The sequence below is a fragment of the Aspergillus sydowii genome, assembly GCF_001890705.1.
Source record: "Aspergillus sydowii CBS 593.65 unplaced genomic scaffold ASPSYscaffold_10, whole genome shotgun sequence".
NCBI lineage: Eukaryota > Fungi > Ascomycota > Eurotiomycetes > Eurotiales > Aspergillaceae > Aspergillus > Aspergillus sydowii.
In genome coordinates this window covers 939,477-965,361 of record NW_024467868.1, presented here as the reverse complement: position 1 = coordinate 965,361, position 25,885 = coordinate 939,477, and the positions used below count along the sequence as shown (strand labels likewise).

The following is a 25,885-nucleotide window of genomic DNA, read 5'->3' as shown; positions in this document are numbered from 1 at the left end:
TTCAAGGAGATTGCTCGACGGCGACTTGAGAAACCAGTATGGGACTACTACAATGCGGGAGCTGATGACGAAAACACAATAAACCGGAACGAACAAATCTACAAAAAGTACGAATCCATGGACTGGGTACTACTTACTTGCTGAGGTTCAACTTTTCAACTTCTAGGGTACTACTACGACCTCAGGTTCTGAGAAATGTCGCCAACGTGGATACAGCGACAACAATTTTCGGAAAACGCTACGAGATCCCAATAGCTGTTGCTCCCACTGCGTATCAGAAACTGGTGAGCGATAATGGCGAGATAGACGTCGCTCGTGCGTGCCATGCTCTCGGCACCAATTTCATCCTGTCTACCAACGCGACAACAACAATGGAAGATGTTATCGAAGCTCTGCCACCCAGGGACGGTAATTATCCCAGTCCCTGGTTCCAGCTCTACTTCCTAGGCGATCGGAACCTGACCGCAGCGTTGATTCAACGAGCCGAATCCGCGGGCTATGAAGCCCTAGTCCTTACTGTCGATACGGCTGTTCTAGGCAACCGTTTGCCAATGAGAAAGAACCCCTTCAAACTCCCACCTGGTCTTCGTATGGAGAATGTCAAGTCAAGGTCCGCAGGGGGCGTTAACAAAGCCCGGCTGCTTCTCGAGGCGAGGACAGCTGCCGAGGCAAAAAAGGTAGCCCAGGAGCATTCTTCGACACTGGTCGATGCAAGTTTACGCTGGGACAAGGTCATCCCCTGGTTGCGGGCTCAAACCGAAATGAAAATCATCGTTAAGGGTATAATGACAGCGGAAGATGCTGCCCGCGCAGTGGAAGCTAGAGTCGACGCCATTGTTGTTTCAAACCACGGTGGGAGACAACTGGACGGTGTCCCATCTACCTTGGAGATGTTACCAGAGGTCGCAGATGCAGTCAAGGGGGTCATACCTATTCTATTCGATGGCGGGATCAGTAAGGGCAGCGATGTGTTTAAAGCCCTGGCACTGGGGGCGGATTTATGCCTTATCGGTCGGTCAGCACTATGGGGTCTCGCTTACCGCGGGCAAAACGGATTGGAGAGCGTTTTCCATATTTTGGAACGAGAGCTTTCTCGCACTATGGCTCTCATGGGGGTGGACTCTGTGGCAGCAATATCGAGGTCTATGTTGGGACGGGCCAAAGAGAACGGGTTTGGAGTATCAAAGCTGTAGGAAGACGCACTCGGACTTCTCATTATATAGACAATCTCGTCGAAGGTACGATGGGTAAACCATTATGCGATGTGCTTTGGAATAATCGTACCTTATTCGTCTTTGACAAAATATCGATGATATTGGGCCTGCGGACTGGTCTGGCCGGAGTAGTCCGGCAGGGCTCTGACGCTGGTTATGCCATTTTGAGAGCCGAGCCGTCAATAGCAGGGCACCTATGACGATAAGTTGACCTTGGTGCATACTATTAACTGCGCCATTGTAACGGCTGTTTGACAATAAGCTACCCCACACAAGCTCCCGGCCGTTGGCAGAGTCGGCTCGGAACCGTGTCCCCGCCGGTGAAGATACGGTAAAGATCGAGCCAAGAGATTAGATTGCTTTGTATAGATGGGAATTCCCGCATGCTAAAACTGCACGGAATAGACAAGGGTGATCAATCGGAGGCCGCTGAATAGATCAGTAGCGTTGTTCTCCAGACACTCCACGGTCTCCAGCTGCCGTCCCCGCATTCTGCTCCCCGCCGGTTCCGATCCGTTTTCCGCCGGTAAAGTGAAGCCTTGAGACAGGGCAATCAAGGTGTAGATAGAAAGATATGAGGAGGGGAACCCCATAAAGTGGATTTGGTTGCCTCCGCATTGTTATCATGCCCGGCGATCCTGCGGGAGGATCCCTTCTCATCGGAGGGTTTTCAATTTTTAATTATTCTTATTCTGTTTGAGTTTTATTTTAATTGATTTTGATTTCATTATTCCCCTCATTCCTTCCGGGATTCCGGTAGTTGGCCGATACCTTGCCTTGGTTGTTGTTACACAAAGATATATATCGCAGATGTTATTGCACACGGATGTTATATTGACAGGACAGAACACTAAACAACCACAGGCAAAGACCCATCGACTATACTTTTCCCTTACCCACCGGACTCCTCCCGATTCCACTTGTCCAACTTCAATCCCACTCCACCCCCACGCCCTGACACTACAGTCACCGTAGCATGAAGCCCTAATTCACCCTCAAACAGACGCCCCCTGTACAGGGCGAATTCTCCCCTTCCCCCTTCTGAACACCCCAAAAACCTCCCCCCAAAACGAATTCTCACTCTCCGTCAACAGCAACACCTCCTCATAGGCCGTAATCCTCGGTGCCTCCCAATACAGATCCAGCTCCTGCGGTCTCAACCACCTTGTCCGCTTCAGCACCTTCCACCCCGTAAACAACACCACACCCACAATAATCATCGTGTAGTGCGTAAAAAACCCCGTCACATCCCACGGCCTGAAACTCTCATACCCGTAGCACGTTACAATCAGCGTCATCCACACAAGGCCGATGTACGCGCAGTACGGCTGGAAATAGCCCTTGTAGGGGAGTGTATTCCTATCGAACCCCTGCGCGACGCAGGCGCGATAGAAGCAGATATACGTGACGCACATGACGATGTAGTCGATGATCCCTGCAGCCGTGGTGAGACTAATCAGCCAGGAGAGCACGGAGGCGGAGTTCTTGGAGAGCTGCAGGAAGGATAGACAAGCGAAGAGCATAGTCAGGGCGAAGCAGTAGATGGGGATTCCCTGTTTAGTGCATTTAGTGAAGATTGCGGGGGCGCGGCCGTCGATTGCCAGGCCGTAGAGGGTTCTAGTTGCGCAGTATGTGTACGTGTTACCAGCGGAGAAGATGGTTGTGACGAGGAGGGCGTTGATGAGGTGCGGCAGGGCTTGGATTTTGAGGTTGCGCATGGCGATCACGTAGGGAGATGCGGCGGCGGATCCGGATGATTCCCCGGTGAGGGCTTGCACGAGGGCTGGATCGTTGTAGGCTACGACAATTCCGCAGGAGAGGGCGCCGCCGATGAAGAAGACCACGAAGCGGTAGTATACGGTTTTGAAGGCGGTTTTGATGTATTTACGTGGGAACTTGGCCTCGGCGGCTACCACGGAGACGTATTCGGGGCCGACGCAGGTGAAGGAGGCGGACCAGAGGGCGCCGAGGAAGCCTTCGAACTGGCCGAGGGTGCCTTGGGAGTTGTGCTCTGCGAAGGCGCCTGGGTTGTTGAAGTAGCGGAAGCCGTATGCGTCGCCTTGGGGGTTGCCGCCGACCATGGTTATGAAGGTGAAGAAGAAGAGGATGCCTATCAGGATGACTTTACCGCTGGAGAGCCAGAATTCGGATTCACCGTACGCTTTGACTGCGAGGACGTTTAGGACGCTGAACAATTAGCATGTTTACAGCCTTGACAGGATAGAAAGGTGCACTCAGAAAGCTCACGCATATAGGACAATACAAGCCGCACAAATAGCCCCTACTGGGATATTGTCACTCCAGAAGCCAAGCACCAGATTCAGCGCCGTGATCTCAAACGGGACCAGGAGGGCTTCATAGAAGTAGAAGTTCCATCCAGCCATGAAACCAAATGCCTCGTCAACCCATTTCCCAGCAAGCCGGATAAAGGCACCGCTGATGGGCATGTATGTCGACATCTCAGCTATTCCGTTGTTGACTAGCGATAGCATGAAGCTGTAGACTGCATATGCAATGAGAAGACTGCCAGGCCCTCCCTTGTGAAGACCCTCGTTGATACTCACGAAGAGGGCAGTCCCAATGGAGCCTCCGATGGCGATGAGCTGGATCTGGCGGTTCTCCAGCCGACGGTGCAGACCGTTCTCCTCTGTTCCATGCTCACCGACGAGGTCCGGAGCGCTGGCTAGGATGGAGGCTGGCTTCTCGGACTCCTTTCCCTGGGGATCAGGGATCGGGTCATGTATAGTGTGTTTAGGAACTGACATTGTATGAATTCAAGTAGCAAGTATACAGTAGTACAACGAAGTGCACCGGCAAGGTACAGCAGGGCTAGGGCTAGGTTACACTACCGAACCCCCTGATATATCTCCTCCGTTTCTACGAAAACTACGTATGATTCATGCGGGGATTCCGCGGGAAGTCTCAGATAGGACAAGTCCTCGAGACGGGGAAGCCTGTAATTGAGGACTATTAATTGGCCACTATCACACCTATCTCCCTGAACTTAGGGCAAGATATGCACCTTGGTATATCTCTCAAGCCCTACTAAGTCCGGGGAAACTGGGGACTGCGTTATTGCCACGCTCTGGTGGGTCTGGTCCGCGGGGAAGCCAATATCGGCAGCTCGGCCCATGAACCGTGTCCCGGGTCACCAGCTCCGTCACAGGCTCGGAGGGGGTTGGAGATCCCTGGCATGGACTGTTCTAGATAGCAGGAAGGTTGGACGGAGTAGGAATCTGGATGGCTCGTGGTCCGTCCTCCTGATTATGATGTTACGTGGCGTCCGGAGAAGAAACCGTCTGGCGATGAAGGTTCGTGTGGATAATCGTCAAGATGAGCTTCTGGTGAAGATAGATCATGTCTGAAGTCTATATCAAGGGCCTCGTGTCCGCAGCAGATCTTACAAGACATCAACCGCCTTAATAGACCAACCCCCCAGTTACAAGCTCGCGAGCATACAACGGCACAGAAATGGCCTCACTATTAAATTACCTTGGCATCCAAAATGAAGCCGCCCACGCTGGCGGAGGCAACACCGTCAGAGCCCTACCAGCCTCTTGGTATACGTCACAGGAGATGTTCGAGCTGGAGCGCCGGGCCATCTTCTCTCGAAAATGGCTGTTGACGACCCACAAGCTGCGACTCCCAAACACCGGCGACTGGCTAAGGTACGACGTCTCCGGCTTCTCCTTCGTGCTTGTGCGCGACCGCCAGGGCGAGATCAACGCCTTCCACAATGTCTGCCGGCACCGCGCATTCCCCGTCGTTACGGAAGACGGCGGGACGTCGAGGATCTTCTCGTGCAAGTATCACGGCTGGTCGTACGGGCTGAACGGGAAGCTGGCCAAGGCGCCTGGATACCAGGAGCTGGAGGGGTTCGACAAGAGCAAGAACGGACTGCTTCCGATCCACGTACACATTGACACTAACGGGTTCATCTGGGTGAATATGGATGGCAAGGAGAAGCCGGATGTGTCGTGGGAGGAGGACTTCAAGGACATTGACTTGCAGCCCCGGCTGCAGGATATCAAGTGGGAGGAGTACGATTTCGACCACGTCTGGGAGATGGAGGGAGACTACAACTGGAAGGTCTTGGCCGATAACTACAACGAGTGCTACCACTGCGGCACTGCACACCCGGATGTTCCTTCGATTGCGGATCTGTCGAGTTACTCGGTGGACACGAAGGACGGATCTATCATCCACGATGGCCACGCAACCCCCGAGCAGATTGCGGCTGGGTTGAAGATCAGCAGCACCTACTACTTCCCCAACGCCTCGATGACTGTCTCGTAAGTGAATGATTCTAGAACCATATTTGAATGACAGGCTGACGATTTAGCCCGCACTTCTTCTTCATGCAGCGCTTCGTGCCTGTTTCAGCGACCAAGACCAACATGAAGTACGAAGTCTACCGGAACAGAAACTCCAGCGAGGAGAACTTTGAGAAGATCAACAGCATGTACAAGCGCATCATGTCCGAGGACAAGTACCTGTGCAACCAGGCGCAGAAGAACCTCAACGCCGGCGTGTTTGTCAGTGGCGAGCTGCACCCGACGATGGAGAAGGGGCCGCTCTACTTCCAAAAGTCAGTGCGAGACCTGGTCGTCCAGCACTTCGAGAGGGAGCAGCAGGCGGGACAGGAGATCTGGCCCTCGCGCCAGTCGCTGCCCAAGGAGGCGTCCGTGAGCGAGCAGGACGTGCAGTTCTGCCAGAGTCTGAGCTGCAACCCTAATGGGGGCGAGTGCTGCTCGACCATTGGCAGCCAGCCGCCGGCCGCAGTAGCCTGGTAGACGATGGTGGTGATGATGATGATTAGATAGTGAATTTTGTGAATTAGCGTTATCATAGTCGTGTTTGTTATCTCTGTGGTAATTATAGCCGGACCCATAATCAGACTGTCATCGGGCGTTGTCCGAGCGTACCAATAATGTATGTGAGGGGAACCTGCGCCCCAGTTAATTTGCCTTTCTTATTGGCAGAAATGACTTGGGGCAATGACTGGAGCTAGGTAATGCATGGCAGACACTTGCCAGACAGGGTGAACTGATCCTGAACCCCGCAGATGTTCCAGTCTGGCCCAGGAGTCTTGTCTTCCCCTGCCGTCATGTTGATGCATCTCCCACCTCTGCCTCGAGCCTGCTGTAGGCATTCTTTGGTTGCGGATCACCCGCCAGTGTCTTGTCTCTATTCCTACTGCATCGATCTTTGCCACCCTCTGCGGTCTGTCTGCGTTCTGTTTGCGTTCTGTGATTCCTGAGATAATGACCGCGAACGAGGGCGCTGGCACTCGTCGCCGCCTGCGCTCAAACCATGCTTGTATCAACTGCCGGTCGGTCGCTTCCGCCGCATTTACCTTGTTGCAAACTGACAGTCTACAGGAGGAAGAAGACCCGGTGTCCGGGAGAGAAGCCGGCGTGCTCGTGCTGTGTGCGCCTCAATCAGCAGTGCTCGTATGCTGCTGCCGGGGGCTCTACAAGCGGGCCAAACGTATGCTTCCTGGTCTTACAAGGCAAAGATAAGGCAAAGAGCTAACTTCCTTCACAGAGCGACCGTCTAGCGGAGCTGGAAGAGAAAGTGAATCGCATACTGCGAGGCGCTGGGTACATATCCTAACTCTGGCTATACAGTTCGAGACGTACTGACTTCGCAGATCCGGACAACCCCAGCAGGAACAGGTCCAGCTCGACGACGCGACCGAGTTTTCCACCCAGACTTCGCACGGAGACATCAACTACAACCAGGACAATGCCTTCCCGTCCATATTCGGGCTCGACGACTCCAGCCCGCCGGCCTCGTCGCTCGCTGTCGCCAGGGCCGTCGACCTGTACCTGGAATTCTGTCATCGCCAGCCGGTCTGGTGCTTGAACATAAAGGAACTGGGAAACCTCGAGACTCACCCCGAGGAGCTGGTCTGCAGTATCTTTGCATTGACCTCGCGCTTCTTACGGGAGTCGGGAGACCGCTATGCAGACAGTGCGAAGAGTCTGATTATGCTGCGGATTGCCAACGGCACCGTTGAGCTGGTGACCATTGAGAGTATCTGTTTGCTGGCCTACTCTGCGTTCATAGACGGCCAGTTGCAACTGGGACGGTTCTATCTCGGCCTTGGGTCGCAGCTCTGTCGGGCGGCCATGTTAGACACCGAGGCAGCATACTCGAGAGAGGACCGGCAGGCAGAACGCAAGAAACGTCTATTCTGGAGTCTTCAACTACTGGAACAGTCATACGGCCGTCAGACGGGTCTTCTTAACATCCCGACCGCCACCTGGAGACCTCCCTATCTTTCTAGGTGCAACCCTGCAGAGCACGAGAGGGACAACACCCCGAAGCCCCCTCCAGAGCCCCGAGACGGCGTTGGATGCTCGACCCCAGAGGATACAGGTGTCTGGAGCATGTCCATTCACTTTGGCTGGATCTGGAGTAACGTCCGAGTATACGTATCGCACTGTGCGAACAATCGACTGACAGAGCCGTGGAGACACGAGTCGATGTACTCGGTTGTACTATCAGATCTGACTGAAATCGAGAACAACACCCCTTTATGCCATCGATATGATGCTGTCCAGTTCTACCGACGCACGGCAGAAGAGATTGCCATGAACCGGGCATACTGGGTGCCTTGGCTCAAACTGCAGTTCACATACCATGCAATTTTAACTGTGCTGAATCACCCCTTCCTCTACATCATGGCCTCTCAACACAACCCCAAGCTCGCAATCCCAAACACATTCTGGCGGCGGTCGTCAGAGGTCGTCCTCTTGCACGCCACCTGGATTGTGCGCCTTATCGACATGGTGGCCGAGAAAAATGTCCGGCTGGCAGATCCGTTCTTCGCCCATGTCGCGACCATCGCAGCCACCGTGCAGCTATACTTTTGCTGCGCCGATGACCCCCGGCTGAAATTCAAGTCGCGGGCCGACTTTGCAAAGTGCAATGACTTTCTCCGAACCTTTGTCCCGTTCTCGCGCGCCTGCGAAGTCTTGGTATGCTGTTCCATGGCGTTATCAGAATCGAGCTGAGCTGACCATCTATATAGAGCCGGAAACTGGACGAACTGACACGCATCGCCTCTGGCTCAGACATCCTCGACCTGGACGACTGGGTCCCATCCAAAATCCACCTCAACATTCCCCTAATGTGGGATATCCTCCAATTCAACGTCGCTGACAACTCCTCAGGAAGCGAAGGGCTGCTTCACCAGTCCCTGGCACCGACCTCCATGGCCCCGGGCCCTAATGAAATCTCTACTCTAGATATAATCGTCACAGCCTCACCAGAGGTCAGCGTGAATACAACGGATGGCGGACAGGCCGTGCCAATGCCTCTATACCGGAGCCCGACAGCAGCGACAGCAGAGTCCCTGCGCACCACCTCACTGCGGGATCCCCTCGTCGCGCCCGTCGACAGCCTCATGCTCAACACGCCCTGGCTGTGGGCAGACTCGGCCAACTTTGGGAACATGGACGACGTGGAGTACCACGGCAGCAACGGCAATGGCTCGGGGGCGCCGATGCCTCCAGGAGAAATAGAGGGCTCGGCGTGGTGGAATCTTGGGAATTTATAAGAATATCTGAGATCTGATCTGATTCATCCTTACCGTACCTGGAGCTTACTTACAAGAGCTTTACGATTTTGACTATGGCCATAGCAGATGTTATTCTCGCTTCTCGTGCTTGCGCTGCTTGCTGAGAAAAGAAAAGAAATCTTTCGATTGTCCTAGCTAGATAGCTGGTGCTCGCATGCCTCACTCGATCCAGTCACCACCGCGATACCTGCATATATGCCAGCGACATCCTCTGCCTGGAACTCAACTGACCGCAAGCGCCGACCCAGCCATTGCGACGTTCCCCGAACAGCCCCCGAAGACAAGGGAACTGCCGGGACTGCCCTTCCAAGCGCCATCACCAGACTCGCCGTATGAACCGGACTATTCCAAGCGCCCACTCGGCCCATACCATGCAAATCCAAGCACCGGATCGTCCGACGGCAGAACGACCGGCCCTAGGTAGCTAGCTGTAGCAGACCACTCCATTGCGTCTCGTGTCCTCCCCTCCGAGTCCACTCCACTCCACCCCATGCACTGCGGCCCTGTATAAACAGCATAGAATGATGTTGACGATATCTAGGGCTTCACGGTCAGTCCGTGAACGGCAGTTGCGTCTATACCCCACTGGGATCTCGGAAGAGACTACCACTGTTATCTTTTCAACTGGCAACTGCCGTGAATTCATGAAACGCGATGTCCAGGTACGGCAACCTCTACGACTACTAGTCTGTATCCATGTATCCATTCTACGCCCCGGTGAGTCTGTAAGCGCCCTAGGCATGGCGATAGTGGACTCAGCTCCGTTGGAGTGCATACAAGTCCCACACCACACTTCTTGCCTATCTTTTTGTTTCGATCTTCCTTCCACGGAGTGCGTGTTATTGACACTGCCCTCTTCTTATCGCGGCTGTGAATAAAACCTTCAATCAATATGAAAGTTCGCATTTCTAATCTGCATGGATCTGCCGAAGATAACCAGCACAAGCCGTATTCACTTATGCATGTAATGTATACCTCTATATATAGAACCCGATCCTTCACCCAGATAGCTAGCTTACCTTTACATTCGCCCGGAATGCACCCGAGTCCAATCACCATTATCCTGATTGAGTTTAAAATGGTGAATATTAACTGCATACAAATATAATCGAGTGATTACCTTTTTCCCAGTCCAGTGTGGAGATCCCCACTACCTACGGCAACGAACCACCCACGCCTGACGTTATCAACACCAGCATCTCAAAAAGGAACAATCTGGATATTCTTAGCAACAAAACAGGAAACCAGGACCTGATGCCCCAAACAGGCAAGGACCAACAGCAGAGCTTAAGCTCCAACAACCCCAGTCAGACGAGCCAGACCAGATAAGTTCCAGGGTCTCGTGCGGGGGATCGGTTCGGACACGGTTCGCAGCCGTGCTGAGCCGTCTTATCGCCTCTGCTAGTTAATTCCTTCGCTGTCCTTCTCGAAGTTAGGCTCTGGCATTCCCTTACCTTACTTCACTGGTGAGAGTTCGGTTCGGGAACGGCGCCCGTTGGAGACGTCATTGGCATGGCCATAGCTATTCCTGGCCATTCTGGCGCTGCGTTCTAGCCACGGTATCGGGTCCGAGGAGGGAGGGGTATACTGTCGAGGGGGGAAGGGGATGGAGGGGCAATGAGTTAATAGTTTCTTTTCCGGCGGGATTCTTCTGCTGAATGGATGGATGGATGGTTTATAGGTACTAGTAAACGCGAGTTGCTCTCTTCTTTCTCCGCTCTCTTCTTATTAAGACAAAGCTCATACACACACATCCATACAACATGCCACCCTCCCAAAGCGTCGTGATAATCGGCGCCGGAATAGTCGGCACAAACATCGCCGACGAACTCCTCTCCCAAGGATGGAACCCCCAGAACATCACAGTAATTGAGCAAGGCCCGCTGTCCATGCCGGGTGGCTCAACATCGCACGCGCCAGGCCTCGTATTCCAAACGAGCCCGTCAAAAGCAATGACGCGGTTCGCGCAGTACACAGTGCAGAAGCTCCTCTCGCTCGAAAAGGACGGGGAGGGGTGCTTTAACCAGCTGGGAGGGTTGGAGGTTGCAACGACGCCGGAGCGCGTGCAGGAGTTGAAGAGGAGGCATGGGTATGCGACGGCTTGGGGGCTTGAGTCTAGGCTTGTTTCGGCAAAGGAGTGTTTGGATATGTATCCCCATTTGAATCCAGATGTGGTATTGGGCGGGCTACATATACCCAGTGATGGATTGGCGCTGGCGGCGCGCGCGACGCAGATTCTGATTCAGACGACGAGTGCGAAGGGCGTGCGGTATCTGGCTCATACGGCTGTGACGGGGATAGAGCAGGATGGGGGGAGAGTTACGGGTGTGCGAACTGGGAGTACGACCATCCCTGCAGATATTGTCATCTCCTGCGCTGGGTTCTGGGGCGTCGAGGTCGGTGCTATGGCTGGTGTATCGATCCCACTGCTCCCGTTGGCACACCAGTACGCGAAGACAGGGCCTGTAGAGGCTCTGGCGAACCGCGATGTTAATTCGAAGATGAACGGGTTGAATGCGACACTGCCGATCTTGCGGCATCAGGACCAGGATCTATACTACCGTGAGCATGGGGATAGGTATGGAATTGGGTATTATGGCCACCGGCCCATGCCTGTTGTCGCGGGGGAGTTAGGGCCTACCGCTGCGCATGTCGATGAGAAGAACATGCCCTCGCGGCTGGAGTTTACGGCCGAGGACTTCGCGCCAGCCTGGGAAGAGTCGAAGAAATTACTCCCTGCATTGCAAGGAACTGAACTTGACGATGGGTTCAATGGCATCTTCTCCTTCACCCCAGATGGAGGCCCATTGATCGGGCAAGCACCCAACCTCGATGGATTCTACGTCGCCGAGGCAGTCTGGGTGACGCACTCAGCGGGCGTCGCAAAGGCAGTAGCAGAGATCCTCACACGCGGCTGGGCCAGCATCGACGTGGCAGAGTGCGAACTTTCTCGATTCGAAGAAGTGCAGCTGAACAGGGACTACGTCTCGGAGACATCGCAGCAGAACTTCGTCGAGATCTACGATATCCTACACCCACTGCAACCGAAAGAGTCCCCCCGGAACCTCCGCACGAGTCCATTCTACGAGCAGCAGGTCCAGCTCGGCGCGGTGTTCCTGGAAATCGGCGGCTTCGAGCGGCCCTTCTGGTACGAGGCCAATAGGGACCTGGTCCGATCTCTGCCTGCGCACTGGCGCCCGGTCGATCGAGACCCCTGGTCTAGTCGATTCTACTCCCCTATTTCAGCGGCAGAGGCATGGAAGACTCGCAATGCAGTCGCAATGTACGACATGTCCTCATTCCACCGCTTCATCGTATCAGGACCGGGGGCTGAGTCCCTCCTGCAACACCTCACAACCAGCAACGTCAACACCAAGCCAGGCAAAATCGTATACACCCTCCTTCTTAACGACAACGCGGGCATTCGCAGCGACATCTTCGTGACGAGATTAAATGCAACCACATACCAGATCGGGGCGAACTCTGCTAATGACCTCGCGTATCTCCGCCGGGAAGCACGCTCCCAGTCGGCCAAATCACCGAATATCTGGGTGCAGGTATATGAAATCACAGGCAGCACCTGCGCCATCGGGCTATGGGGTCCTCGCGCCCTAGATGTAATCCAGAACCTACCAGGGACGGTAGACCTGTGTCCCGAATCTCTAGCATACATGCACGCAAAGCCCGTCACGATAGCCAGTGTGCCCGCCCTAGTATTCCGCAAGTCGTACGTCGGGGAATTCGGATGGGAGATCCAAACGACAGCCGAGCATGGGCGCCGCCTCTGGGACGCATTGTGGACGGCAGGGAAAATCCACGGTCTTGTTGCGGGTGGTCGGGCTGCATTTAATGCACTGCGGATTGAGAAGGGATATCGTACTTATGGAAGCGATTTGACGACGGAGCATGACCCGTACGAGGCTGGGCTGGCGTTTGCAGTTGAGGGCGGCAAGAAGGGCGAGTTTGTGGGTAGGGCTGCGCTGTATCGGAGGCAGGGAGAACCGCTCAGTCGACGGCTGAGATGTTTGACTGTTGATGATGGGCGGTCGATGGTCATGGGCAAGGAGCCTGTTTATAGTGGAGGGAAGGCTGTGGGGTATGTCACCACCGCAGCGTTTGGATATAGCATCAGGAAGCCGGTGGTGTATGCGTGGCTTCCAGCGTCCCTGGCGGAGGGGGCAGGGGTCGAGATTGGGTACTTTGGGAAGAGGATTCGGGCGAGCGTTGTGGCTGAGCCGGTGTATGATGCTGATGGGAAGAAACTGGCTGGAGTTGATGTTGAGAGGAGACATATCCAGATCAAGTCTGTTCTATAGACTACATTACTCATTATCATCACGAATACAACCATCAAATGTCATCCAAGCCAATCATTAAACAGATGTCTTCGACTTGGTTCCGTCCTGCATTCCAGGCAGCCATCGAATGTTTGAGATACGACGATCTGCAGTGGGTCAACGCAAAAGAATGCTGGGTCCGCGGAGATATGCGCTCCAAGAACTAAGCTGACGTGGACTGTCGTCAGGTCTTCACGATGATCAGTCTCAGAATATACAGACTGCAATGGTTGGTAATGCTTGTATCACATCGTCAATTCCCTATTCTAATCGTTTATGTATGATGACGCTGCATATAACAAAGAAAATAAACACGGAAGAATGAAAAGATGAAGAATGAGAACAAGTCAATCTTCCTGATCCTCGTCCACCCCGTAAACCTCCATCAACCTCTCCTTCTCCGAAGGAACAGCCTCATCCACCTCAATGCAAATATCAGGGCATCGACGTCCAGCACCCGCAGCCCTGCGCCCCCGAAAGCAGTAGAACGTCGCAACCATGACCTTTCCTAAGATAAACCCCGCAATGCAGGCAATAATGCCGGCAACCATACCCATCAGAGCCGGGAGGAGAACCGGTCGCAGATGTCTCATGTAGTGTCTATCGCCCGCCCAGTCCGAGACCCGCTGGTGGCGATGACAGCGCGATTCGACCCCGTCCTTGGCAGGCCCTACGCGCACCGAGCCGTCCCTGCAGTGTCTCGAATGCGTCATCCTATGCAGGTAGCGCAGGTACGCCGCCTTCCACGTCTTCAGGTGCCACCAGCTGCCGCCGCCGCTGTTCTCGCCGTGGTGGTGATGGTGGTGGAACCGGCGATGCGGCCGGCCTTCCTCAACCGAGATGATTTTGAGATTCCCGTCTGCGTCGCGGACGAGTCCTAGCGAGACGGGGCTTTCTGTTGCCGTGCGGCCCTGCAGGTCGACGAAGGTGAGTTTGAGGCGGTAGAGGTCGTTGAGTTCCGCGTCGGGCTGGTGGGGAAGGGGTTGTGCGTCGAGGGCGTATGCGACGGGCACGCTGTCTTCGATGTTGCTGTCGGTGGTGCGTTTGGCGTTGAATTCCATGGGAAATGGGGTGGGGAAGATGATTTTATCGTTGGCGAGCAGGGTGTCATTTTGTGTAGAGAATGTGATGGTCTGGTTGGTTAGGGATGGTCTAGAGTATATGGAGAGGTGGCATACCAGGAATGAGGGCAGCTGGACGCTGTTGACGCAGTCGCCGTATGTAAAGGCACACTGGGCGCAGGAGAGGTTGAGGGTGTAGGGCTTGGAGGCTGGCGGCAAAGCAGGTGGTGAAGCAAGGGAGTCGATGTTTTCACAGACAGCGAGGCTGCCCAGAGCCACGACAAGCAGGGGGTGCAGTATTTGAAGTGGTCGCATTTTGGCAGTGAAAAGTGGTTTAATGTGCGTTCAGGTAAGAAGCAGGCAGTGGAGGGAGAGTCCATATAAATCACGACAGCACTGCTGCGCCTCGGGCGGTCATACCTCGTCCCAGCTCCACCAGACCCTGGCCGTGAAACTAGCCTGCACTCTGACTCGACGCTAGGGCGGTGCTAAGCTTCAATGGGAGAAAGATATGCCAATGATTACTCTTTTATGGCTGCCTGTCGCCACGTCCAGTAAACGCTCGTATTGCCAGCGATCAACGGGCTGGCGCGTCCACAGAGGGCTTGACCTGCTTGGTTCGGCCGACTGCTTCTGATTGTTTCAGATTCCGAGTGCTCGTTGGCATTACTGGCCAGGTATCAGCAGTGGGCCTGCTGCGGCGTCCTTGGAACCGGCTCCGACAGTGCAGGCCGGCCGGAGATGAGCGGAGCATGGAATGGGCACCTAAAGCTTAGCAGTAGTTTATCGCGCATTCTCATTAAATATTCAATGATTCAATTCGCTATCAGTGCCCGGTTCCGGGTTTGGTAACTCGTCTGCCTGTTCCCTTGTACAACTACGGTCTGCTACGTGAAGATGACCCCCCCGTCCACCACCATCGTCTGGCCCGTCACATAGTCCGAGTCTGGTCCAGACAGGAACCCAACCAGACCCGCCACGTCCTCTGGCCTGCTCGTCCGCCCCAGCGCGATGAAACGGTCCGAGTACAGTTTGAGGCTCTCCCCCTTTCCGCGGCCCTCAAGCGCCCCCAGTCCGTCGTCAATCTGCTCCCACATCGCCGTGTCCACAATACCAGGAGCATACGCATTCACCGTGATTTTATGCGGCGCCATCTCCATCGCCATCGCTTGGGTCAGGCCTCGCACCGCCCACTTACTGGCCGAGTAAACGCCCAGCGTTGGGAAAGGTTTGTGCGACACGATCGACGCCGCCCCCAGGATCTTGTACGTGCCCACCCCAGCAGCTTCAGTCGGGTCACCCTGCGCAATCATCTGGCGGGCTGCCAGGGTATAGCAATTAAACACGCCCTTGACGTTCACCGACATGACGCTGTCAATGTCCTCCTCCGTCACGGCCAGCAGCGGCTTCACCTGCGCGATCCCGGCATTGGCCACCATGAGCGTTAGGGGGCCCAGTTTCTCCACTGTTTCTTTTACGAGCCTCTCGACTTGGGTGGAGGAGGTGACATCGGCAGCAAGTCCAATCACGCGAGATGGTGCGATTTCATCCTGCGCTGGTTGACGGATGGCAGTGCTGAGTTCATCCACTGTCGCGTCGATCGCATCCTGGCTGCTGGGGATGTCATTTATGCACACCGAATAGCCGTCTTGAACAAGCCGGAGTGCAATAGCTTTCCCACTGATAACTAGTTAGTAGGAAGATCTCATCTACGCTTTTCTTGTCTGTTTTGCCGTGACTTACATGCCCCGTGCTGAGCCGGTTACGATGGCGGTGCGCTGAGCCTGAGCCTGAGCCTGAGCCTGGGTCATTTTGCTTGTTGATGAGTTGAAGAAGGACAACTCAGTCCTTCTCTCGCAGATATCAGGTCTACAGAGCGGGGTAAGAGGGGTGCAATAACTAACTACCTTGGTATTGGCAGCCAATATTATCCGTACATAAATGTGCAGGGATTCTCCAACTGCAGCGGCGTATCATGAACATTGTAGAATGTTACTGTTGTAAACCTCACGAACAGCAATACTAATACCCCGGCCTCATCTGCTGGGCAAAACAAACTCTGGCTCGTTCTGTCATTACGCCCTGCAGCCCCCACGCGGTACTCCGGGCAATAAGGGTTCGGCATAGCTTCAAGTGTTGGACCATGAGTTACACCAAACTCCTCCAACCAACACCAACAGTCGACTTAATACTGATCGCCAATTTAGTTTCTCGGCTTTTCCCAACCGAACCCTCCAGTATCCAGCTGGCCACCGTTACCCTGTTTCATGTCCGCTGGCCTCGAGCCTGTTAAGCTCTGCCATCCATGACTCGCACCACCGATCCTGATGTGGATCGCAGCACCGCCGCACTCATTATCTCTCGGCAGTGCTGTTCGTATATTTCCAATCCTTCGATGAGATATATATGTCTATCCAATGGCTTGAGAATCTGACTGTTCTGGAATTCTGTCCCCACTCGGGCTTTTGGCCCCGATGCGGACAGCACATTTGAGTTTGAGTTATTAAGGCTTGACGTCTTCCGGTGAATACATGGGATTGTACCGTAGATTGGGCAATTTGGCTACTGGCTTACCCTGTCGGTCCACTGTATACGTATATTGCCATACTCGACCTGGTAGGCTCGTCGGAACCCGAGGATTCCGAGCGCATCACCAGCTCGAGACTGAGACATTCAGCTTCAGCTCAGTCTGCAGGAATGGAACGTGCATGGTGAAAACTAAAGAGCAAAAAATTGCTACCTTGTGGCTGTTTGTAAAGGCGGTTCGACCTCCCACTTCCAGCTAGACGGTGGGTCCTCCTGTATCATAACCCTTGTAGCTCAACTAGGTTAATCGCGTCCAGATCTCTCAATGGCGGCGATATATCCCTCAAATGACAACTCACAAGGTTGAAACATTCCAAAAAGACCTCTCAGGGTTGGAATAAATAATCGTTTAAGGCTGTTATCGCAGGCACTGTTTCTACATCTCTGTTTTTGAGACTTCGAGACATGTTCGGTGCCCTGAAGCTGAACTTGTCGAGTGTGACTTACGGCAGTGGTCGCTTCTCTGACGTTTTCACGCATTTCAATATCCCGAATCAGTCTGAGTGTCGTAATAAAGTATCACGTTTGATTAAATCGCCCAAGTTGTTCGAGTCGGATTGGTCTACTTTAAGTGAGTGTTGTGGATGAATGTGGTTATATATATTCCTCGGGCCAACCTCCACCACTATATACAAAGATCTATAATGAACTTCCACCTTATTTGTCATCCACTTCCCGAACTTCAAACGCTATCATCCCATTAGATTCCACCATGTGTTCGTTTTGAAGCTTATTGGCCGTATCTGCACCAGCCGCCGGCACCCGGTACTCAAACCGCTTCCCAGGCCCCGGTAGTCGGCCGTCGGCCAAGGGGTATGGAAATGGGAGATACTCCGGTAGAAGTCCTAGTTGAATCAGGACCGTCGCCTGGTCCCACGCAATGTGTTCGTGATATAGGCGGTCGCCGCGGATATTTACCACCGACGTGAAGGGGATTCGCAGAGATTTGCCGGTTGGAGGGATGCCGGGAATTCTACCATTTTTATGAGTATACCGGCATAGCGGTGAGATTATTAGATACTTACAACCAGTCGAGGACCTTGTCATGCGTGAAACAGAAGATGAATTCGTCTACCACGCGATCAACTCCCACGGTTCGGCTGATGAGTTCCAGGGCCGTATCGTCAGGGTTGTTGAAGATGAAGTGGTTCAAGTAGAACTTGCTCAATCGCTCTCGTCCAATGCCGCCGGTCAACTAGGACTATTAATATTCCTGCTTTTAACGGCGAATTAACTTCGTTGACTTACAGTAGGAACGTGGTTGACGTATGGCTCCTGCACCATAGTCGCCATCGTCTTCTCGACCGAGCGATCGGCAAACTCAAAGTAGGTGTGCTCCTCCCAGATCTTCTCGAGATCAAAGTATGGGCCGTTCAAGTGCTTCTTGATGAATGTCAAGGAGCGCGTGTGAGCGACGCCGCCGGAGGACATGTTGAAGTCCGCATGGCCGGGGATGATGAAGCCGGAGGAGGAGACCTCGGGGTAAGAATGAACTTTCAAAGTCTCTGAATCTTGTTTGTTTGGTTTCGATCCATCTAGATGCAGCAAAGCTGGGGTCACTACGACGTCCCAAGTATCGAAGAATACCCCGGCAGCGAACTTGCCCGGTTCAGATACTGCTGCACCGTAAAGAAGATCTCCGAATCCCGGCGCGTAGTCGGCTTGGGAGCCGTATACTGCATCTATTAACGGGGATCTCAGAAGAGTAATTGGGACGGGACAGACCTAATAACCCAAAACTATCCTTCTTATCACATTCCGTCAGAGAAGTCAATGCCTGCACGGCATCACGGAGGAGATCGAATACTGAAGAAGGGCTGCCACTTGACTCCGAATCGAAAGTTATTTGAGCAATTGCAAAGCTCTCTTCCGCCCACTTCTGCACCGGTTCAGGGTCCAGGCTATGGTTATTGGCCTGCGATTCTGCATGGCTGGCGGCTCTAACCAGGACTAAACCAGGCCCACGACCGCACCGTGAGAGAGGAGGCTGCAGGATAATGCCGGGAGACACTGCCACGGCGGGAGCCGAGGGAAGAGGTGTAGAATCAGACATGGCGATCTGTTGTTCGATGCGCCCAATGCAACAATTCGAGGGAGAGAAGCGGACTATATGGGCGGATATGTTCCTGGCGGAGGGCGGGGGCGGATCTCGGAGTCTCCAAATTGGTTCGGACTTCCGATTGACGTACGCCGGCTGTTATTGGATATAATCTGCTATGTGCACTGGTACACTGGTGCAGTGCATTCAATGTTTGATTACCAAAATGAAAGCCGTGAGGGGCCGATCTTCAGTAGATGCGGGGAGTGCTGCCTCAGGTGTCCACAGCCGACAGCCGATCAGGTGACATGACAGCTCTGTCACGTGCAACAGCTTCAAATGCGACCGGAGCTGCAAGACCAAGCAGCTCAAGACAACAGAAACACCATTTGACGAATTGACGGTCGCTCCCTCTCCAGCCTCTTATTCCAGCCCTTATCCCCCGGCCTCGTCTTAGCAATATTACTCTAATTGAAGCAAAAACTCGCAAGGGAGCTGAATCCCAATCCCTTGTGCCTTGGCCGTCACCTGCACGCCCACCAAAATGAACGCCGAAGTCCAATCCGCGCTCTCAACATTCGAAAGCAGATTGAATTCCCTCGTCACAACACTCACAACATCACCAACGGCTTCAGGGGCACCAGCCGCAGCAGTGAACCTCCTCGCCGCCGACGACACCCTCACATCCACAATCGATACTCTAAAACAGCACCAGGCCAACTACGCGCGCATCCTGCAGCTACGCGCAGAAGCACAGAGTCTAGAAGAGCGAGTCAAGGATATCGTCCGGCTGGTCGTGCGCTACGAGAAAGACATTAGGGAAGTATGCGGCGATGACGGGTCAGATAGTGACTCCGACGACTCCGACTCCGACGAGGATATGGATGGAGAGGACAAACCGGAGCCCGTTTCGCACAAGCGCAACGAGATCGACTATAAGCTTCTTCTGGACTTTGCGCGGCGGATAAGCAAATATAATAACGAGGCGGCAGCCGATGCAGCGGCGGGAATGACGAAGAAGGGTCACGCGATAACGAGCCAGGATACAGAGATGGGCGGAATAACTGCAAACGGGGCTCAGGATGGGAGTTCAGACGCAGAGCCTGTTGCTGCCGTTACGAAGGACGCTACGTCGTGGCTGGACGAGTCGGCGAATATGACGCGGCAGGTGTACATGCTTCCTTATCCGATGGAAGACCGGATACGGATGGGGCTTATGGGGCAGATACAGCTTGCGGCGGCGGAGGGGAGACCTGGATTTGATACAGACAATGAGGTGGAGAGGTTAATTCGGGAGGCCGAGGGCGAGGGAGTTGCGGATGCTGTCGCGCCTGCACCGGTTGGGGAAGAGACGAAGCGCGTGAATGAGGCGGCGATGGCCGCTGCGCATGCTGGTTCTGCAGCCGCCACTGGGGTGTCGGTGGCTCCGGCGCCGAAGCCCAAGGCTGCACTGGATTTGGATCTGTATGATCCGGATGAGGATGAGGATTGATGGGTGACCAATGAAGGATTCATCTGGTCATATACCTGTTGTTTTGGACAATTACTCTCTTAAGGCGGTACTTCCACTAACCGATACAAATGCATATAATATCATCTGCATATTATACAATACATCTACATCGTTGCGAAAAGTCGATTTGGGTATATTTGAAGCTGGTGTCATTCAATATATAGAACAAAAGAAAAGACCAACGGATTAACAACAGTATTACCGCACCATCTCCGCCCAAAACTTGTTCTTCCTCCCCTGCCACCTCTCGTTCCTGCGCAGATAATCCTCATCATTGGCCTTTGCCCTTTTACTCTGCGACAAAGACGGCGACTCCCACTTGCGTTTCCTCAGATGAGCAGATGTCCTTGTCCCCGCCTCAAGCTCTCTGATCCGTTGCTGCGCAGACTCAAGCTGCCACGCATCCCACTCCCTCCTCTCCTTCAACGTGCGCATCTCCTGGCCCGCAAGATCAAGGTGATCCATCGCACAAGCCTTCTCAGCCTGGAACCGTCGAATGGTATTCTCCAGCCGATCAATCCTATTCAAGGCCTCATCCAAGTCCCTCAGCTGGTCATTCGCGAACCCAAGCTTCCATGCACTGCGCGAGGCATCGATTTCCAGCTCCCAGATGCGTTTGTTTGCGCGGTCGAGCTCCTCAAGAGCTTCGTCGCGAGTAAGAGACTTTGCTGGATGATGTTTGGCAGGGGTAGTAAGATGAGTCTTGTGGTCTCTGTCCTGTGGGGTCCAGAATGGACCGCGGCCTTCGTAAATTGGACCGGTGTACTCGCTGATAACACTCTTTGTTGGGGTGGGAGGTACACAAGGAGCGTCGTCTGTCATGACTTGATCTACGTCGCAGGTTATAACAGTGGCAGCTGATATTCTGCCAGATGATGCTGGAGATAGAGGCCTGGGCTGACGGCGTGGGTCGGCGGCCGAATTCACGATGGTCTCGCCCTTGGAAGGTATTTCCTTGCACCTAGGAAAGGCGAATGGATCCGTAGGTGTGACAGCGCTCCGTGGCTCCTCCTTTATCACCGTTTGTGGCTTGGTAGTTGACTCTGTGTCCGTAGATGTTGAGGTAGCTGACTTGGAGATCCCAGACACAGGTAGGGGTGGGAGAGGTCTATTCGGGGCTGGAGTCTTTGTCTTCAGCTGTTTGCTGCGGTTCTTCTGGCGGCGCATTTCTGCTTTGACTTGATAAGTTGGTGGCTCCGATCCTCTGTTGTCTGTTTGTCGTTGGGCCTTTGTGTCTGGCTTCTTGGTTCTCGCCTTCTTGGAGATCAGCTTCACCTGGGAGACTGGCCTGGCAGTACTGGTAGCAGTAGGGATTTCCGTCTGGTTCAACCATGCAAAGATGGTGTTATTGAGCGGAGTTTGCGCCTTTTCATGTCGGCTGGCGAAATCAATGACCTTTGAGTCTGTATTCTCTTTGTCTTCAGCTCTGTGTGTCTGGCCAAGCCGTGCGGTAGTAGCCTGTAGTGGGGCATCCAACGGCGGCTCAAACAGTCTGTGGTTATAGGCATCTTCGATCGCCCTGGCTCGCGTGATGAGGTCTAAAGGCGGACCGAAGAAGAAGTCGTCGTCCTCGGGATACTCGGACAAGAAGGCGAGGGGGTCATCATCCTTTGACTCAGTCTTGACTTCATTGATGCTGAAAACTGGATCTTCCGCACCAGGAACAAACCAGTCGTCTGGTGTTGCGTCTGAGTTCGTCTTAGAGGTATGAATAGTCGCATCATTGTGTCTCAGGCCCTTTCGGCCTCGGTAGACGACGTCGTCGTCGTCTGAAGGCTCGGGGGTGAGTTCCTGGCTAAACAGTGTGTCTGTGGTGTAGTAGTACGAGGCGGCCTTCCCCTCTGTACGGGAGGTCGTAGCCTTCATGGTCCTTAACCGTGTTGAAATAATATATATATGTGTAAATATTGAAGCGCGTATCTGGTGGTGATAGCGCTGTGGTAGAAGACGTGTCGTTGCTTTAGTAAGTGATGAGAATTGACAATGTATCGAGTTGGGCATAGAGAGAATTATGTATGTTCTTTCCAAGAGGTGTTCCTTCACAGGATATAAAGGGCCTTTAGGAAACTTGTGATAGTAGTCTTTGGCCATGTTTGTCGCGATATGAAAGATGGTTTGTGAAGAACTCGATTGTCCCTAACAAAGATAGCAAATGGCCCTTTAATTGTGACACAGATTATGTATTATGTAGACCAAAGGGCAATAGACCCTGACCACGTTCTAGAGCGAAAATGGCCACATCCTGAGTTTTCTGGGCGTGAAGGCACTGACTTTCCTCTCTGGGACCGACCCACAACCAGAGAGAGGTTGCCCTGAACCCCCTTGGGCCTGGACGTGGATGGACGTGGAGGTCTAGCCCTTTGACCCACAGCCCATCTGGCACTGTCCTTCATCGATCTAGATGCGGACGTAGGCCTACCGACTGGCGGGTGCATATATTTATTCCATTGAACGGAGGCCTGGAAGCCACGAAATATTTATGTGTATTCGACGTCTGATACGGCACCAAGACAATGGAAATATGAGTATCCGATTTATTGCTTGCTTTGCATACTATTATGTCATCCAGTACTGTGCTTATGAACCTGGGACAACGTGGTTTCCACGAGACTGGCGATGTGTCGAGGAACTGTTAGATAAAGGCCCAGACGCATTTGCTGCCTCGGGAATATGCAAGGAACTGACGCCTATTTTAGAGGTCAGAATGTAAGTGTCATCGATTGAATATACGCCGCGGAAGTGGCAGAATGGCCAAGTGGCCTGGCCCCTAGAAGAAAGGAATTGCAAAACTTAATCCAGAACGACTGTTAAGTCGTAATGTACAAAGTTCCGACGCAATGGTCGTCGGGATAACCCCCATCTTTCAGACGCAAGCAAGACCTAAGAAATCTGGAACATGGTCACCGTATCATGACCCAGAGAGTCGGAGGATGTACTCGCAATGGACGAGCGCTAAGCGAGATCCTGACTGGTCGGAAGGCACTAACACCCCGACGAACCAGGAACTGCCTTCGAGGCGGAAATGGCAGGGGGCTGGCCTGTGGCGAAACGGTGCGGCATCTGGCAGATGGACCCATTGCCGGGGCGCATCAAGAAGGCATCCTCAAGCGAGCACGGTACGGTCCGATAGGTGGTCCTTTGAGGATTCCTGGGTCGATTAAACTTTTCATCACGACAAATCCACGGTACTGGGCTAACTGATGGTTAAGTGCTAGGGTGGAATTGACACCCTGAGTCAAGATCGGGACATGCACCCCTGACATCTGCCGCGGAAGGAGACCCTGGGCCGTGCGCACGAAAAGATGAAGAGACACAATGCGGGGAAATGACAGCTTGGACTGGGGCATCTGGGGGATTGCCACCAGTCAGAATCCGAGACGAAATACCGGAGCTTGACTTGCTCTTTGCTCCATAGCGGATTTATGCCGTCCCCGTCTCCCCGCATTCTGCTACCGGGGTTGCTTCTATAAAAGGGGGCCGGCCATGTGGATTTCTTGGATCATAGCTTCTGAGAAGGCCCGCTCTACTTGCAGTATCCAGCATCTGTCGTCCACCTCTGTGGCTAACCGGCAAGATGGCCTCGAATTATGACAATGTAAGTGCCTCGAAATCGGCTGCATTGTGCACTATTGACATATTCTCGTGTATAGGAACGCAACGAGTCAGTGCCCATGACCACGACCTTCACATCGCAAATAACTGACAAACTAGACTGGAGCACGAGCTCCATACCGAGATTGTCCCTGGGACAGAGATCATGACTGATGTTGGCGCGCACCATTTCGTGAAATCGTCCTCTCATCCAGACCGAGTGCTAGTGCCGCAGCCATCGAACGACCCCCATGATCCACTCGTACGATTCCCATTTGGCACTTAATGTCTATATATTGACCATAGTCCTAGAACTGGTCCAAGATGAGGAAGCTGGTCGTCATGGCCAGTGTGACCCTCGTGACCTTCAGTCAGGGCTTCGGACCGCTAGCCCTAGCTCCCATGTTCCCCCAACTGATGGAAGCCTTTGATGCCAGCCTTGCCGATGTGGTCAAGTTCACTGGAGTCTGTATCTTGGTCCTTGGTTTTAGTAATTTCTTCTGGTAATCTACCTCTGAATGTCCTGGTATTTACCTCTCGTGGCTAACTGCCTAGGATCCCAATCCAAACCACCTTCGGCCGACGACCTGTCCTGATATTCTCCACCCTGATCTGCGTCGTCAGTAATATCTGGCGAGCTACCGCCAAAGACTACGGGAGTTACATGGGCGCTTGCGTCTTGAACGGTTTCGGTGCTGGTCCCGCCGAGACGTCCCAGCCAGAGATCATCGCCGATATCCTCTTCCTCCACGAGAGAGGCGCATACAACACTTTATATTTTACCTTCTACTTCGGGTCCCTCATGGTCGGGCCAATCATTGCTGGGCCAATGGCACAGCGCGTCGGCTGGCGTAACTTCTTCTGGTTGAACGTCGGTCTTCTGGGACTCGCGCTGTTGCTGGTGGTTTTTTGCTTCCCGGAGACGAAGTGGATTCGTACCCCCCCAATTGATGGGATGGAGGGGTCAGTGGAAATTCCAGATTCAAAGTCCGACCCCGAGAAGCCCGGGGAAAGTTCATTCCACGAGGATGTCACCGGCGAGACCGAAAATTCGACCCCCGTGTCACACGTAGGGAAAGGGACCCCCTCAAAGCAGCAATTCAAGCTCTGGCAGCCACCAAGTAACGGGTTCAAGACACTTCTCACCAGCTTCTGGATTCCATGGAAACTGCATATTTACCCCATCGTTGAGCTTGCAGCATTCAATGTTTCATGGTCCGCCAGTGTCTTCCTAACCCTGAACCTGACGCAGAGCCAGGCGTTCGCTGCGCCACCGTACAACTTCTCCAGCGAGACAATTGGGTTCTTCAATATTGCCATCCTGATAGGAGCGATTATTGGATTACTCACCAACGGGCCGTTATCAGACTGGATCTCCATGAGAGCGACGATCAAGAATGGCGGTATCCGTGAGCCAGAGATGAGGCTTCCAGCTGTCATTCCCTACCTCATCATCTGTATAATCGGGAACTTTGTCGTTGCGTTTGGTTACCAATATAAGTGGGACTGGAGGGTAAGATATCCTGGCATATTTACCTTGTATGAAAGATACTAACCAATCAGGCAATTGTTATAATCGGGTACTCAGCCGCCGGAATCCAAGTCGCTGCACTTCCAGCAATCATCAGCACATACGCCGTCGACAGCTACAAACCAGCCGCAGGATCAATCTTCGTGACAATCACTGTGAACAAGAATCTGTGGGGTTATGGGTTCAGTGAGTTCATCACGCACTGGATTGAGAAGGATGGCTTTGTGAAGCCGATTATGCTGAACATGTCCCTTGCTGTGCTTTGGTGTCTTTTTTGCATTCCGTTTTATGTTTATGGGAAGAGGCTGAGGAGGCTCACGGCCAAGTCTAAGGTGCATTCTATGTAGATTGGGGCTTTACTATTGACTTGGGGCGGATGCCGATAGTATAGTAGGCGTTTCACCTGTAATAATATGACTTTGTTAT

At 53.4% G+C, this 25,885-nt stretch overlaps 12 protein-coding genes across 12 annotated transcripts; 7 read left to right on the top strand and 5 right to left on the bottom strand.

Annotated features, from left to right (window-relative positions):
- The first annotated feature begins 43 nt into the window (after window positions 1-43).
- On the top strand, window positions 44-1,373 carry ASPSYDRAFT_48476 (alpha-hydroxy acid oxidase). Its single transcript, XM_040847626.1, has one exon. The coding sequence runs from the start codon at window positions 372-374 to the stop codon at window positions 1,191-1,193; it is 822 nt and encodes a 273-aa protein (XP_040700004.1). The 5' UTR covers window positions 44-371; the 3' UTR covers window positions 1,194-1,373.
- A 336-nt stretch (window positions 1,374-1,709) lies between these two features.
- Window positions 1,710-4,022, bottom strand: ASPSYDRAFT_207952 (uncharacterized protein). Its single transcript, XM_040843928.1, has 2 exons — window positions 3,462-4,022; window positions 1,710-3,401 (listed from the first exon to the last, which is right to left on the bottom strand). Exons 1-2 carry the CDS (start codon window positions 3,977-3,979, stop codon window positions 2,210-2,212), a joined length of 1,710 nt encoding a protein of 569 aa, XP_040700003.1. The 5' UTR covers window positions 3,980-4,022; the 3' UTR covers window positions 1,710-2,209.
- Window positions 4,023-4,685: 663 nt separating this feature from the next.
- ASPSYDRAFT_60262 (aromatic ring-hydroxylating oxygenase subunit alpha) lies at window positions 4,686-6,007 on the top strand (the record flags this gene model as incomplete). Its single annotated transcript, XM_040849832.1, has 2 exons — window positions 4,686-5,506; window positions 5,557-6,007. 2 exons carry the CDS (start codon window positions 4,686-4,688, stop codon window positions 6,005-6,007), a joined length of 1,272 nt encoding a protein of 423 aa, XP_040700002.1.
- Window positions 6,008-6,243: 236 nt separating this feature from the next.
- Window positions 6,244-9,052, top strand: ASPSYDRAFT_406469 (putative C6 transcription factor). Its single transcript, XM_040846120.1, has 5 exons — window positions 6,244-6,546; window positions 6,596-6,704; window positions 6,762-6,817; window positions 6,868-8,200; window positions 8,254-9,052. Exons 1-5 carry the CDS (start codon window positions 6,479-6,481, stop codon window positions 8,779-8,781), a joined length of 2,094 nt encoding a protein of 697 aa, XP_040700001.1. The 5' UTR covers window positions 6,244-6,478; the 3' UTR covers window positions 8,782-9,052.
- Window positions 8,818-9,335, top strand: ASPSYDRAFT_406307 (uncharacterized protein). The gene has a single exon (XM_040846116.1). The coding sequence runs from the start codon at window positions 8,957-8,959 to the stop codon at window positions 9,224-9,226; it is 270 nt and encodes an 89-aa protein (XP_040700000.1). The 5' UTR covers window positions 8,818-8,956; the 3' UTR covers window positions 9,227-9,335.
- ASPSYDRAFT_406929 (uncharacterized protein) lies at window positions 9,301-10,232 on the bottom strand. The gene is made up of 2 exons (XM_040846128.1): window positions 9,410-10,232; window positions 9,301-9,339 (listed from the first exon to the last, which is right to left on the bottom strand). Exon 1 carries the CDS (start codon window positions 9,898-9,900, stop codon window positions 9,445-9,447), a length of 456 nt encoding a protein of 151 aa, XP_040699999.1. The 5' UTR covers window positions 9,901-10,232; the 3' UTR covers window positions 9,301-9,339; window positions 9,410-9,444.
- A 333-nt stretch (window positions 10,233-10,565) lies between these two features.
- Window positions 10,566-13,118, top strand: ASPSYDRAFT_92383 (GcvT family protein; the record flags this gene model as incomplete). Its single annotated transcript, XM_040852670.1, has 1 exon — window positions 10,566-13,118. One exon carries the CDS (start codon window positions 10,566-10,568, stop codon window positions 13,116-13,118), a length of 2,553 nt encoding a protein of 850 aa, XP_040699998.1.
- A 184-nt stretch (window positions 13,119-13,302) lies between these two features.
- ASPSYDRAFT_406754 (uncharacterized protein) lies at window positions 13,303-14,801 on the bottom strand. Its single transcript, XM_040846124.1, has 3 exons — window positions 14,318-14,801; window positions 13,553-14,272; window positions 13,303-13,501 (listed from the first exon to the last, which is right to left on the bottom strand). Exons 1-3 carry the CDS (start codon window positions 14,513-14,515, stop codon window positions 13,487-13,489), a joined length of 933 nt encoding a protein of 310 aa, XP_040699997.1. The 5' UTR covers window positions 14,516-14,801; the 3' UTR covers window positions 13,303-13,486.
- Window positions 14,802-15,087: 286 nt separating this feature from the next.
- ASPSYDRAFT_157447 (uncharacterized protein) lies at window positions 15,088-18,839 on the bottom strand (the record flags this gene model as incomplete). The annotated part of the gene is made up of 6 exons (XM_040842641.1): window positions 15,088-15,880; window positions 16,788-16,807; window positions 17,459-17,759; window positions 17,812-17,981; window positions 18,035-18,462; window positions 18,512-18,839. 6 exons carry the CDS (start codon window positions 18,837-18,839, stop codon window positions 15,088-15,090), a joined length of 2,040 nt encoding a protein of 679 aa, XP_040699996.1.
- Window positions 18,840-19,368: 529 nt separating this feature from the next.
- ASPSYDRAFT_92379 (uncharacterized protein) lies at window positions 19,369-20,316 on the top strand (the record flags this gene model as incomplete). The annotated part of the gene is made up of 1 exon (XM_040852669.1): window positions 19,369-20,316. The coding sequence occupies one exon, from the start codon at window positions 19,369-19,371 to the stop codon at window positions 20,314-20,316; it is 948 nt and encodes a 315-aa protein (XP_040699995.1).
- Window positions 20,317-20,468: 152 nt separating this feature from the next.
- On the bottom strand, window positions 20,469-22,700 carry ASPSYDRAFT_48468 (uncharacterized protein). Its single transcript, XM_040847625.1, has one exon. The coding sequence runs from the start codon at window positions 22,201-22,203 to the stop codon at window positions 20,536-20,538; it is 1,668 nt and encodes a 555-aa protein (XP_040699994.1). The 5' UTR covers window positions 22,204-22,700; the 3' UTR covers window positions 20,469-20,535.
- A 1,211-nt stretch (window positions 22,701-23,911) lies between these two features.
- ASPSYDRAFT_34178 (putative MFS transporter) lies at window positions 23,912-25,806 on the top strand (the record flags this gene model as incomplete). Its single annotated transcript, XM_040845205.1, has 6 exons — window positions 23,912-23,932; window positions 23,988-23,998; window positions 24,049-24,190; window positions 24,241-24,431; window positions 24,484-25,441; window positions 25,492-25,806. 6 exons carry the CDS (start codon window positions 23,912-23,914, stop codon window positions 25,804-25,806), a joined length of 1,638 nt encoding a protein of 545 aa, XP_040699993.1.
- Between the last annotated feature and the right edge of the window lie 79 nt (window positions 25,807-25,885).

What these genes read in the sequence shown, in the direction of transcription:
- ASPSYDRAFT_48476 (XM_040847626.1), top strand. Translation starts at nt 372, where the DNA reads ATGGAAGATGTTATCGAAGCTCTGCCACCCAGGGACGGTAATTATCCC.
- ASPSYDRAFT_207952 (XM_040843928.1), bottom strand. Translation starts at nt 3,979, where the DNA reads ATGTCAGTTCCTAAACACACTATACATGACCCGATCCCTGATCCCCAG. An exon ending in GCTTGTATTGTCCTATATGC is followed by an intron (nt 3,402 to 3,461) that starts GTGAGCTTTCTG and finishes CTAATTGTTCAG; the next exon opens with CGTCCTAAACGTCCTCGCAG.
- ASPSYDRAFT_406469 (XM_040846120.1), top strand. Translation starts at nt 6,479, where the DNA reads ATGACCGCGAACGAGGGCGCTGGCACTCGTCGCCGCCTGCGCTCAAAC. An exon ending in CGCATACTGCGAGGCGCTGG is followed by an intron (nt 6,818 to 6,867) that starts GTACATATCCTA and finishes CTGACTTCGCAG; the next exon opens with ATCCGGACAACCCCAGCAGG. An exon ending in CGCGCGCCTGCGAAGTCTTG is followed by an intron (nt 8,201 to 8,253) that starts GTATGCTGTTCC and finishes CCATCTATATAG; the next exon opens with AGCCGGAAACTGGACGAACT.
- ASPSYDRAFT_406307 (XM_040846116.1), top strand. Translation starts at nt 8,957, where the DNA reads ATGCCTCACTCGATCCAGTCACCACCGCGATACCTGCATATATGCCAG.
- ASPSYDRAFT_406929 (XM_040846128.1), bottom strand. Translation starts at nt 9,900, where the DNA reads ATGCAGTTAATATTCACCATTTTAAACTCAATCAGGATAATGGTGATT.
- ASPSYDRAFT_406754 (XM_040846124.1), bottom strand. Translation starts at nt 14,515, where the DNA reads ATGCGACCACTTCAAATACTGCACCCCCTGCTTGTCGTGGCTCTGGGC. An exon ending in TCCAGCTGCCCTCATTCCTG is followed by an intron (nt 14,273 to 14,317) that starts GTATGCCACCTC and finishes CTAACCAACCAG; the next exon opens with ACCATCACATTCTCTACACA.
- ASPSYDRAFT_48468 (XM_040847625.1), bottom strand. Translation starts at nt 22,203, where the DNA reads ATGAAGGCTACGACCTCCCGTACAGAGGGGAAGGCCGCCTCGTACTAC.